Source organism: Myxocyprinus asiaticus, chromosome 16 (assembly GCF_019703515.2).
Source record: "Myxocyprinus asiaticus isolate MX2 ecotype Aquarium Trade chromosome 16, UBuf_Myxa_2, whole genome shotgun sequence".
Taxonomy (NCBI): domain Eukaryota; kingdom Metazoa; phylum Chordata; class Actinopteri; order Cypriniformes; family Catostomidae; genus Myxocyprinus; species Myxocyprinus asiaticus.
The window spans coordinates 12014473-12027512 of record NC_059359.1 but is presented as its reverse complement, the minus strand read 5'-3'; the positions used below and the strand labels follow the sequence as shown (position 1 = coordinate 12027512).

The following is a 13040-nucleotide window of genomic DNA, read 5'->3' as shown; positions in this document are numbered from 1 at the left end:
AAACTCAACTCTCAAACCTACTGCCAGTTTCTGGAAAGTACTTTCTTCAAGCAGTGGTACAGGAAGAAGTCCTCAGCATTCAAGAAGGCCATGATCTTTACGCAGGACAATGCTCCATCACATGCAGCCAAGTACTCCACTGCTTGGCTAGCCAGCAAGGGCCCCAAAGATGCCCAAATAATGACTTGGCCCCCTTCCTCACCTGACTTAAATCCTACTGAGAAGTTGTGGGACCTTCTCAAACGTGAGATTTACAGTGAGGGAAGACAATACACCTCTTTGAACAGCATTTGGGAGGCTGTGGTTGCTGCTTCAGCAAAGGTTGATCATGAACAGATCAAGAAACTGACAGACTCAATGGATGGAAGGCTCTTGGCAGTTATTGAAAAGAAGGGTGGCTATATTGGTCACTGAATATTTTTGAAAGGCCAAAAATGTTATTTAATTTTCATTTTGTGTTACTTATTTGTTGCACCTACTCTAAAAATTGAGAATAAACAATTCAGTTGGGAGAAATTATTTTTGTAATTTAGTTGCCTAATAATTGTGCACACTAATAGTTGCCTAATAATTGTGCACACTTATATATTCCCCTGAGAAAGACAAAACTCACTTTTTCTTTGTTAAACATTCAGGTTTGAGGTTCAATAACACTTTGGATTGACAGAGTATTGTGTTTGTTCAACAATAAAATGAATCCTGAGGAACACAATTTGCCTAATAACTGGGCACACAGTGTGCGTGTGTGTGTGTGTGTGTGTGTGTGTGTATATATATATATATATTTTTTTTTTTTTTTATATTGTTTTAAAATATTGCCTTAGTCTTTGTTACCGGATGGCCCAGACACAGAGACTACAAGAGTGCAAATTGAATGAAATCCCAAATGCAGTTTATTGTGCTACTCCCAAAATACACATGGGACTCTTATTTTGAAATGACTGCACTCCTAGTTGTGAGCTCACTGACGGCTGATTCGCTGGGAAAGAGAATCTGATTCAAACTGCTAACCTGAGCTCAAACCCTCAGTTTTTTTTCGGGGGATTCATGAAAAAAAAACCCCGGTTCAAGAGTAATTTGTTCACGACTAGGGCTGAAAGGATTAGGCGATGTTATCCAAAATGGCGACAATAAAAAATTGTCGACAAAATTTCGTTGTCAAATAGTCATTTGATCTCATTTAATGTAACATGATTACGAACATATGAAACTCTAATGATGACACGCGAGAGCAGCACTGCAGTTCGTGCCTGACTGAGGAGAAGAAGAATTACACAGCTCACTGTCCAGATGCACTCTTAACTTTCCAAACAGCTTCAGGTGATGTAGATCGCAAAGTATGAGGGAATTATACAAAAAGACCAAATAAGTAAATAGAGAAGCACTCTCGTTGTGGAATAAGTGAAGCCAGAGATCTTTAAGGAAACACCCTGGCGTTACATCTTAAATGCAGTTTTATTTAATGCGTTATAGCTTTATTAAAGTTCAAATAATCAGAAGCCGATCATGTAAATAACTACAAACTCCGAAACTGGCATTTCTCTGTGCAGTCAATGCCTCTTCTAAGAGTTGCGCAAAGTGTCCCAATCTCAGGGGGAGAGATTGTAACTGCACCCAGCTGAGGTACACTCTGTCGCGAGGATGCTCATCCCTCGAGCGTGCACGCTTAATGCAGCTAGATTATAATGTAATGGCTAGCGACTTATTGAATCATAATGTCACTGTGCATTTCTTAACGTGAAGAAAACTGGCAATACGCAGCTTTACTAATAAGAGAGAGGTTTTTTTTTTTGTGAGTTAAAGATGGATTGAAGTGAACAGAAAGGTGAGAGAGGGTAGTCTTCGCCCCATTATACACTGCAACAAAATAGGTTTTTGATTTGTTTTTGTTTTGGCTTGTTTTCCAATATAAATATCTAAAAATTCTTTAAAACAATGAACATTTTCTTTAGCAGCTATATTGCAGAAGAAAAAAAAAATTATCTGAGAATGTTCAATATAATATTAAAAAATACAAATATTTTAGAATATCTAAAAATCCTTTAAAAAAAGATGCATTCACCTGAGAAGCAGCAAATAAGATTTTTAGATTTGCTTTTAGAGGAATAGATCTTGAATAGAAGTATATTTTGTCTACTGTACTCACAGAAAAGTGAAAAAATACACTTATATAGAAAATACACTTATATTTATGAGACATTCTCCTAAAGCAAGTGTAAATATCTTATATGTTGCTTCTCAAGTAAATGTATCTTGTTTTAAGGATTTATAGACAATCTTAAATGGAAAACCAGACAAAAACACTTGATAACAATAGGATTTTTTGCAGTGAATTAATAAATATTAAATTTAATAAAAAGTATTTTTCTTTTTAATTCAGTGAATGTCATTTAGAGGTATTTTTTAAAAGATGAGTTTGTTTTCTTTATTGTTAGTAAGCACGTTTAAAACAACCTTTTAAGTCGGGGCACAAGCTGAATAATCAGTTAAGAGCTAATGATTAATCGTTGCAATAAATCGCTGAATAGTCAAATAATCCTTCTAATAATCATTAGATTAATCGAATATCAAAATAATCGTTAGTTGCATCCATATTGAAGACTCTCTCGCTGGGTTTGTTGTTGCGTGCGGTGCAGCGAGCTCGTCAGTAACAGAACGGGTGAAAAGCAGCGCGAGACACACTGGTGCGCGTTCTAAAAATATATTCAATAACTCACAAGATGATATCTGACTATACCGCATATGAACGCACTCCAAAAAGTATCAGACCATAATTCATAACACAAAGTACATTGGGTTGAACGAATTGGACCAAAAAAAAATCTAATTGCGATTGTTTTGAAAAAAAAAAAAAAAAAAAAAAAAAGAGAGATTGGAACTACGATTTGATTATTAACATTTTAACAACAACAAAAAAAAATATATAAACTCTTTCATTTTGACCTAAATTAATTAATGGCCAAACATGCTCAACTGCCAATAGAAGTACTGTTTTAGAAAGTGTGTTCACACTTGTGTCCTCTTAAAAGGAACCAGACTAAATAAATAAATAGTGAAACCCGGTGTAATGAGGTAACTTTTGTTTCTGATAATATGTTTTAGTGGCCAAGCAGACATATTTTGGAATTACTCAAATGCGCAATTAGTGAATCTAGTGCAATGTAAATGAAACACGCTCCGCTTGTTTAGCCTCACGTATGCTTTTGAATATGTGTAACACTACAGAGAACCGAGCTGTGCACATACAGGCTATTTATTTAATTGAATCACAGCCAATATTTTAAAAAAATGTTTACTAACTGGACTTTTAAAAATTATGTCTGATAGCTGATGACACATTTTTCTTGACAATCAAGAAGGTATGGCTGTATTGACGCAACCCAAATAGTTCCACTTTGCAAAAAAAGTACCACCTCAGTAAACTAAACAGTTTCCTGGTTTGGTTCATGTTTTAGTTCCATATGGAAGTAGTTCATGTGGTGGAAAAACAAAGAGAACCTGAAGTAGTTCCTGGAACTAGGAAAAGTTCCTGAAGTGGAAAAACGTTAATATCTTCTATCCGTTTCACTAATGCATATTTACATTGTAAAGGTGGCTCAGAAGATGCATCTGAAAGTGGCATTTAGGTATAGGTGTACAACTGTACTCTGCTGCTGTGTGAATGTGGCCATACATAACCATTTAGTTACATGCGCTGAATTAGCTAAATGCAGTAGAATAAATGGCAAGAATGAGCCTCGGATTTACAGAAGAGAATAGCACTAAGAGAATGAGCAGGTTATTGGCTAGTTCATGTTATTCGTAACCACACGTACAGGAATATTCTAAATAGATGTACACTCAATGGAGAATGTTATCTTCTTTTTTGGAATAAAGTCTTAACCAGTATAATTAATTACCTTTATTAGTGACAACAGACAGCAGGCTCAGCTGAAATCATCACTTGATGGCGCTCAGGTTGGTGAATGAATGGTTACATGGGAATTCTTACATGTCAAATGTCAAACCATCTTGTCATTGTGAATAGTCTTCTCCAATGAAGAATTAGCCAAATTGTAGGCAATTCTTATGATGTCTTTTGTTTTATCTATGAACAATGGCATGTTCATTGCCATTTATTTTAATAACTTCCTAGGGCTACTACTGTAACAACGCAAAATAGTGCTGACATGCTGACTGACAGCCTAGAGTGTCTTGGGGGGTAATTAAACACATTTGGTTGTCTTATGTAAAATGTAAACAGGCAGGACAAAAAAAAAAAAAAATAATGCAGGCTATATGGTCAATAGATTGGATCCATGCATTAAGACTTGCAGTGCAAATGTAGCCTTTGATACTAGGGGCTGAGGTGGGTCAGAGCAGGATTTAAAAAATAAACAAAAAACAAAACTATTTTGCATGCTGAATCACCGGCGAGCGTCAGTGGGCTTAAGCTCAGTCTGTGTCCAGAAAACCAACTACCCAGAGGAAACTGCAACACAACCTCTACAAAGGGACTTGAGCACTCACATTCACAGTTAAAGACTTCTCAACATTCGTATGACTAACAGAGCTGGAAAATCAATCTTGGCCAATGCACACCTGCCAGAAAAAAGAAAAACTTCTCCTGCATGTTATGCTAGATTCCTAAAAGAGCACACAATAGCTTGAGTGGTGTCAATGGCACACTCAAGAGCACACAACAAAGATTCAAGAAACACTCAAGAGCACACAACAATGATACAAGAAACACAATGAATCAGTCTGAGCACGCAAAATAAAGGGCAAGAACAAATACTGTTTTAATTCTTAAATAAATCAACCAATAGGTTACATCAGAGACTGTGTTTTGAACGAAGTCCAATCTCCAAAAATTGCAGAAAAGGCTATGAAAAGGATTATCAGAGATTACGTAATCAGACTGATGACACAGTTTTAAAAAACAGGGCTCAATAGCATAGACAATTATTATGCACAACTCTGTGTAAATGTGAGCTGTGACATCATCTTCCTTAAGTATGACATCTCATACATTTGCTTGCCCTAGGGTGTATCAGCATTACAGAAATCTGTCAAGGAAACACTATGCTTGATAAATTACCATGCCATTTCAGGGTATGCTGCATGTATTAAGAATGCTCTGAATGGAAATTAAGCTAATGACACAGACATGGCTGTCTGTGCCATTATATGTAAATTGTTTAGAAAATCATCCAACTAAATTCTGAGGGCCATTAGCAAATAGCAATGCCTCGTTTGCTAATTAATGTACTCATCCAATTGGTGATCCTATTTCTGGATTTCTGACACTGTATAGCCAACGTACAAAACCTTTTGCTGAATAAGATACTATTCCTAAGGTCAAAGTATACATCGGTTTTCCACATGCCGGTAAGTCTCGCATGCACATTTAGTCTTCAGCGCAGTCTGCGTGCAGCCTAGTTTTTCCCAGACATGCAAACAGACAGCGTCTTTGCACGCGCCTGGCATTGAAGGTGCTAAAAGAGCCAAAAGCTGTCACAGTGCCCATGCGCAAAGTGCTGTTTATGCTCGCACTCAAAAGAGTATATTTACTCAGAAAGACTGAGCAATGAACCGTGCACGAGATGGAACGACATGCGTAAAAACGAAGTGTACCCTACACTGTAAACCCAAATAAGTTGAAATTTAATAAAGTAAAAATTTGAGGTAATCAGTTAAATCAAATTTAAGTTAATAAATTGCAATTTTAAGTAAGCAGAATTGTCAGATTTTGATTTTGTACTACTCATGTGCGAGTATTAACTTGAAATATTGAGTAAGCTAACTCATGCATTTTAATGGTACTTTACATTTAACTCTTTGGCTGAACTTAAAATCACCATGTAAGCTCAACTTAAATATGTCAAGTAGAGGAAACCTAGCTAGCTAGTACTAAGTACAGTGAAAGTTAGCATGCTAATTGGATAAACCATGCTTTGATTAGCATAGCAACTGCTCAACAAGTATATCAATATACTGTAGAATGATCTAATACTGTACCTGTCCTCAAGCTCCACTATTCACCATAATGGTAACCCCCCAAAAATTTTACATGACAGAAACTCTTCTAAACAACACAACAAAACATTAAACACTAACAAGTATCTCCCTTTACATTCATCTTGCACAAAGACACACTATATATCACTTCATTTTTAACATTTACTCTCTCTGTCGAGTGCCATGTAAAGCATGCTGGAAAATAAAAACTGCCTTCCCAGTTTCAGTTAAATTTAAGTTCCTGTAAATTTAGAGAGACAAGTTCATTAAACTCAAAACATTAAATAATTCAGGTTACTTAAAAGGTGTAAGTTTCGTAAACTCAAAAGAATGAAAATGTTCTAAATCAAGGTTTATTTATTTGAACTAATTTGTATGATTTAATTTTTCCCTACTCAAAACAATTAATTATTTTGAGCATTAGGGTTTACAGTGTAGACTTTAATATTTAAAGAAAAATAAAAGGCAGTATATGGTGTGTACTGCACAATATTCAGTAAACAGTAGTAAGCTAGTACTCCATTCTAAACATAGCCAAAATGAGAGCCTGGACCTGAAAATCTGTGCTACATTACAGAAACTGACAAGTGGCGACTTAAGGCCCAACGAATCTGTGGTGACACCTATGACCATGTGCAGCTTTAGATGAGCACACTTCTTAATATGAACCAAGTGTGCAGTTTTGTTAAGTGTCTAAACACTCTTATTTCCTAAAGCTAATGAGTCATGAATGAGTGATGTAAGCAGGGGTTAAAAGGCACTGCAACGAGTGAATAAGAAAGGGAGAAAAAAAAAGAGATAGCCTAATAAATTATTTGCACTGTAAAAAAAAACAGGTAAAGCTGTACTGTAGGATTTGCCTACTTTTAACACCTGCTCATCTATCTTTGGCCTTTGAAGAAGAAAAAGAAAGTTCCCATATAACCAGGAAATATCCAGATACTCAACACAGAAAGCTCAAAATACATTTCATTGCAACTCTGCCCGCCCTGTAACACAAAACAGCTGGAAATGTTGCAGCATAAAAGGCCTTTGCGCACCAAACATGAATTTGCCACAATTTCTCACCGCAATTAACATTTTGAATAGAAACAATGGATTCGTATGAGGCCAGTCACACCTGGAGCAAACATTGGCGCAGACAAAGTGAGGTAATTCGTAACATGCAGGGTTTTGAGCAAATGTATAACAAAAGAAATTATAAATGGCAATGAGGTACAAGCAGTATTGTTCCAATTGACAACATTTGTTTAAACAGTCATTATGTGAGTGCATTACACAGGTATTTTAAACTAATGTACATGACACAAATACAGTATGCATGGCAGTGGCATAAAATCAGTATTGTTCCAGCTGATCACGTTTCAACAATTAATATTATTTTTTACACTATTATTTTTTCGAATTACCCCTCAGACTGTGTATACATAATACTGCCAAGTCAACTTGTCCAGCAAGTAAACTGAAATAGTTTGTGAAGTGTCCCGAATGTTTTCTTTATCATTGTGCAAATCAACAACAAACACGTCATCGCTGCTGCAGCTTGTATAGAAATCCATTTTATTTTTCATCTGCTCTTTAGAGAAATCGCTTGCTTGTCTTTCGCATTGCAATTTCATGGTTGTTTTGCAAACTTTTCTCAAGTATTATTACTTCTCATCCGTGATGGGTGAAAGGCAGAACACACGAAAGGTACCGCACCGGGGTAAAAATGCTTGTCCATAAGCGGCAACTATTGTAAAGGCGTGAATCTGTTAACGGCGATCCTTCGTCTTGCTTTTAACGTGAAAGGGCCATTCGTTTGCAGTTCATTTAGCATGTACGCCTTGCATCTGGTGTGCAAAGGCTTTAAAAAACAAAAGCAACAAAGATGTGTTTATCAAATGAAAACCACAAAAACTAAACAGTTTACCAAGTTCATGACAAGACTCTGCTTTCAAAACAGGCAAACTCCTTCCTGCTACATGACTACCATAAGAAACCACCAAAATCATGTCAATATTGTAATTTTTTATCAGTTATATTGCATTTTTTAATTTCATAAAACAAAAAAAACAAAAATTCATTATGTGTAGAGGCTAAGATTTAGCAGCACCAGGAAATCATAAGTACTGCCGGACACCGCACTTTTGCATGTTCACCTGGTTTGCATGAGGATGCTGTTCAGTTGAATATCATTATTTTCGCCTATGAGGCAGGTTTAGCACAGTGATAACACTTGTTTGATCTTCAAATCAGCCTAATTAATGCAGAGTACAATGACCCTTTAAAATACAAAGGCTGTAAACCAGAAAATTAAGACTGTGCCTTGAAATCATGTAACTGCCAGGCAGAATACATTTAAAAAAGCATTTGAACAATTACCTATTAGAGCTTGGCTTACCAAAATGCCTAGCTTTGCTAATCTAAATATATATAAACCGATCAGCCACAACATTAAAGCCACCTGCCTAATATTGTGTAAGCACCTCGTGCCGCCAAAACAGCACCAACCCGCATCTCAGAATAGCATTCTGAGTTTATTTTCTTCTCACCACAATTGTACAGAGCGGTTATCTGAGTTACCGTAGACTTTGTCAGATCGAACCAGTCTGGCCATTCTCTGTTGAACTCTTTCATCAACAAGGCATTTCCATTTTTTGTTTTTTGCACCATTCTGAGAAAACTTTAAAGACTGTTGTGTGTGAAAATCTCAGGAGATCAGCAGTTACAGAAATATTCAAACCAGCCTGTCCGGCACCAACAATCATCCTTGCGATTATCTAATCAGCCAATCGTGTGACAGCAGTGCAGTGCATAAAATCAGGCAGATACGGGTCAGGAGCTTCAGTTAATGTTCACATCAACCATCAGAATGGGGAAAAAATAATGTGATCTCAGTGATTTTGACCGTAGCATGATTGTTGGTGCCAGATGGACTGGTTTGAGTATTTCTGTAATTGCTGATCTCCTGGGATTTTCACACACAACAGTCTCTAGAATTTACTCAGAACAACATGATATAAAAATGGCATTAAGCCTCAATAATAATATGAGAAGCAAAATGATTGACAGGCAGAAAGCGTCAGAGACCACGGCCGGTGGCCACATTTTTGTTTGCTGTTTACAGAGTCTAGAGATGTCACAGAGACCGGTGAGATATCTCAAGACACTTATTCATTAATATCTTTCAGGGAGTAGGAAACATTTTTGCATACTTTTCCATGAAAAAATCGCTTACAGCACCTTTAAAAGTTTGTGTTACCACTTTGTGAAGAAATGATCAACCGAAATCCAGTGACCTACACTGCGCGCGAACATTCGAATATCAAGTCACGCGCTAATTATATGACTTTCTTCATTATGAAAAATATAGGCACAGTCTTATGGATAAAATAAAAAACGTGTACAGTTTTTGCACATTTCTGTAGCACTGTATAATATGTCATTAACAAACACTAACAGTAATTGATGTACATTCGGTTGCTAACTATTTAAATATATTTGTGGTCAACCATAGTTCTTATCCGGTTCCTTATCATTTCCTTATTGTGTTTTTTATGAGACCTCCTGCAAAAATGCTTTAGAAAGCAAAAGATAGTAAATTTGATAGTATGCTGTTGCCACAATACGTAAAAAGTAAATTCCTATTATCGTGTATTACTAAAAGAGGGCAACAGTCATGCAAATGCCATGCAGTTCCGTGTCAAAATTGTCAGAGACTGACACATGGAACCGTGCTCACGAATTCAATTCATTCTTGCGTTGCATCCAAAAACGTCAGATTATTATGCGCAAATCAGTTTAATCCCAAACTCTTTACTCACCATGGGTCAAACTCGTGAATGATGCTCTCGAAACGAATAACTGCGAAAAGTCGAGAGCTGAACCCTGCCAACCAGGCCAGAAAAAGAATCGTGAACGACAGCAACGACTGCCATCCCGCCGGCTGCGTCAGTCCTCCGGACAGGCCTCCACTACATCCAGCCGGGGAATTGGGACGTCCGTTGCCCGAGACCGAACGCCCGGTATTGGAGCTGGCTTTGTGCTTACAATCGGAGGTGGTGTGGTGTTCCGCCATGTTCTGAGCGAGCCGTGCTGGTGGAGGATTTGGTTAGGAAAGCACTTCCCACCGCCAAGCACCCCTCTTTCACCCACCCGCTCCCTCCTCGGCTCCAATGTAACTCCGCAACCAGGGCTTTGTTCTAGCTGCAGCTATTTGGCTTTTTATTATGTACTATTTGTATTTATTTGCACTAGATCCCACGTCTGTGTGACATGCTAGCCGGCTTGCACCACTCGGCACATGAGATCCACCAGTAAGACAGGGTGAACAGGGCGGATCAATTCAGCTAGAAGAATCTTTCAGCCTCTCATAGCGAGACAGGTATAACAAGGCGGGTCAGGCGCGGGAGCCTTTCAGCCAATCCGCTGCAAGTCGATGACTGACAGTAGCTCACTCAGCCAATCCGCTGCAAGTCGATGACCAACAGAAGCCATCGACCAGCCAATGGGAGCTCTCACACGCTGAAACGTTGACAAACAGAAACGGAATAACGCTCACTGGAAAATGGTCAATCATGTGTCTAGATTACTGTGTGTGGAAGCTTCTTGTAGCCAGTCATCATGGAGGAATATCGGTGCAATGACCAATGAAATAAATTAATTTTGCAAATAAAAAAATAAAAAAAAAATATTAAAAAAAAAAACAGCAAATGAATCTTTTATGCGGATGTCAAACGAAGGATTTAACATCACGACAAAGTTTGTCGAGAAAAAAACACAAAAATATAAAGACCACTTCAATTTTTATGTCTATAATTGCACATGTATGAGAAATGGATAAAGATAATAAAAGATCTGGCAATGGATTGTTTTCATATATGTTACTTAAACAGTATATTTTACATTCTTCGCATGTTTTTGCACATTTTTATGTTTTACGACAGCTATTGGTGTGTGATGACTAAAATTATCCTTCATTTAGGTTGCTTGCCAGTTCAGATTTTGACAAAGCCTTTTCCTGTAACCTCCAATATTTATAATCATGTCAAGTACACAATATTACCACATGTTCCACAACTGGACTGAAAAGCTGCAGAAGGGAAAAGGGACATCAAACAGAACTGGATTTTCACAGATAAAGCAAGACTTTCTTAAGCACTTGCAATACTTCAAGCACTACTCCCTTCCAAACCACCTTTAATCTAGGGTCAGACAGAATGCTTAATTCATGTAAATACTTCAATAAATGCTTGATTCAAGTTTTAATGCAACTATCTTGGAAGAATTAAGAAATTCCCTAGTAAAATATTGGACAAACATTCCACTCTACTAGAAACCATGCCACAGGATGGTGATCTGAAATTCACAAAGTGAATTCTTTGCCTTTATTAATTTCTCTTGCATTCTCCTGTACTCCATATAAAACATGATCCCAATTTTAGGCTCAACCACTGAAATCACTCCACAATGGCATGCCAAACTCTGTTTGCTTGAGTCTATCATTTTTCAGAAACCAAATGCAGTATCATACAGCCTTTTCTTGTGTGCAGACCAGCATGCAGAAATTGCCCTGGATCTGCTCATGAAACATCACAGGCATGTTAGAGCTGTTTCAAATACCGGTTCCAGAAATGTCTTCTCTTATGGCACGAAATACATGGTTTTTAATGTAAGAAGACTATTTAGCACACCTATTTTTCTATTAATAATAATTTGCATACTTGGAAAAATTAGCATGAGTCATAGTACAGAGTTTATTCAGTTTAAAAGACGGCTTTATTTTAAGAGCAATTCAGTTTTAATTTAATGATTGGCCCAGGATTTCATATAACAAGTTTTTTTTTTTTTAATGCACCATGAGTGGTCAGTGTATTTATCTGATTTCAACGTATTAAAGTTATTCATTAATGTGACATTGCCAGATGTTGTGTTTAACATGACCACTAGGAAGTTAAACGTTTGGTTTAATTTAACAATATTCTAACCAATGTCCAAGGGATCTAGCTGGTCTATCTCTGCAAACAAAATAGGCCATTTTCCACTGCAGAGACTAAAGCCAGTTTTAGGTACTTTTCCGCAGGACTAGTACTTTTCATTGTTTTTGAATCTAAGGAACTATAGTTCCTCCTCATAGAAATTTTAAGGGACATTTTTAGCTCCTTCTCCAGGGTGGGTACTTTTGGGGGTGTAGAGGGACTGTGGGAGATGCTGCAGCTTGTGATTGTTCAAAAACCTATGCCACACAAAGCAATGAGAGGTGCGAGGTGTCAGCAGCCGCCATTTGTAAACAAACCTGTAGCTGCTAGCCTGCAACTCAAAGGATTGTGCTAATTTTACAATTCCCTTAACAGAACTAACATAAAACAATGTTTTCTGGATTACTAAATAAAAATGTTCCTGGGATGACGGAAATAAATATTAAAGATGTTTATCAAGAGTGGGTAATTGAACTCTATATACACTAAACCGTCATGAAATCTAGTTTACATGAGGGAAGTATTGTGTGCCTGTTATTGCGTGCATGGTTAACTAGCATCAAGATGTCTTTTTTAAGCCAATGAGTATTTCAGTACAGTAATTTATGTTTAGTCATAAAAGCCTTTATCGTAAAAGACTGTGTTGATAAATTTATTTATAGTGCATTTTCAACAAGTTATCAACTGCGTTCATCGTGTGCTGCATGGTAGGCTGACAGCCTTATCTCTCCTCTTACTTCGGCTGTGTACGCAAGATACAGGCTGCATCCAAAAACTGGAAAATGATGCCTTTGGAGGCTGTAAATGGAGGTACGATGAAATAAGGTGTGATGAAAAAAGGTGCTTTTTAAATTGTTCAGAGACCAGTTTTCTAAAGAGTTCCATGCATCCAAAAACGCTGTCGGTTAAATCATTAACTGATTAGGCAACTGCCTACGTTTTCGGATTCAGCCACAGTTTGTGTAAAACAGCCTTAACAAAAGTGTAGCTCTGATCCTGGCATCCTCTGTCAGTGTTGTTGATTTTGTTGTTGTTGTTGCTATTGAAATGCGCATGCAAAAACGTCAGTAGAAAAATGGT

General features: G+C 37.2%; 1 protein-coding gene across 1 annotated transcript in view; it reads right to left on the bottom strand.

Annotated features, from left to right (window-relative positions):
• Positions 1-10311, bottom strand: part of LOC127454481 (dolichyl-diphosphooligosaccharide--protein glycosyltransferase subunit STT3B) — a 76095-nt gene extending 65784 nt beyond the window's left edge. The window contains exon 1 of the mRNA XM_051721722.1: positions 9807-10311. Within this exon, the coding sequence (XP_051577682.1) occupies positions 9807-10060 (254 nt within the window). The 5' untranslated portion in view covers positions 10061-10311. The remainder of the gene's footprint in view (positions 1-9806) is intronic.
• Between the last annotated feature and the right edge of the window lie 2729 nt (positions 10312-13040).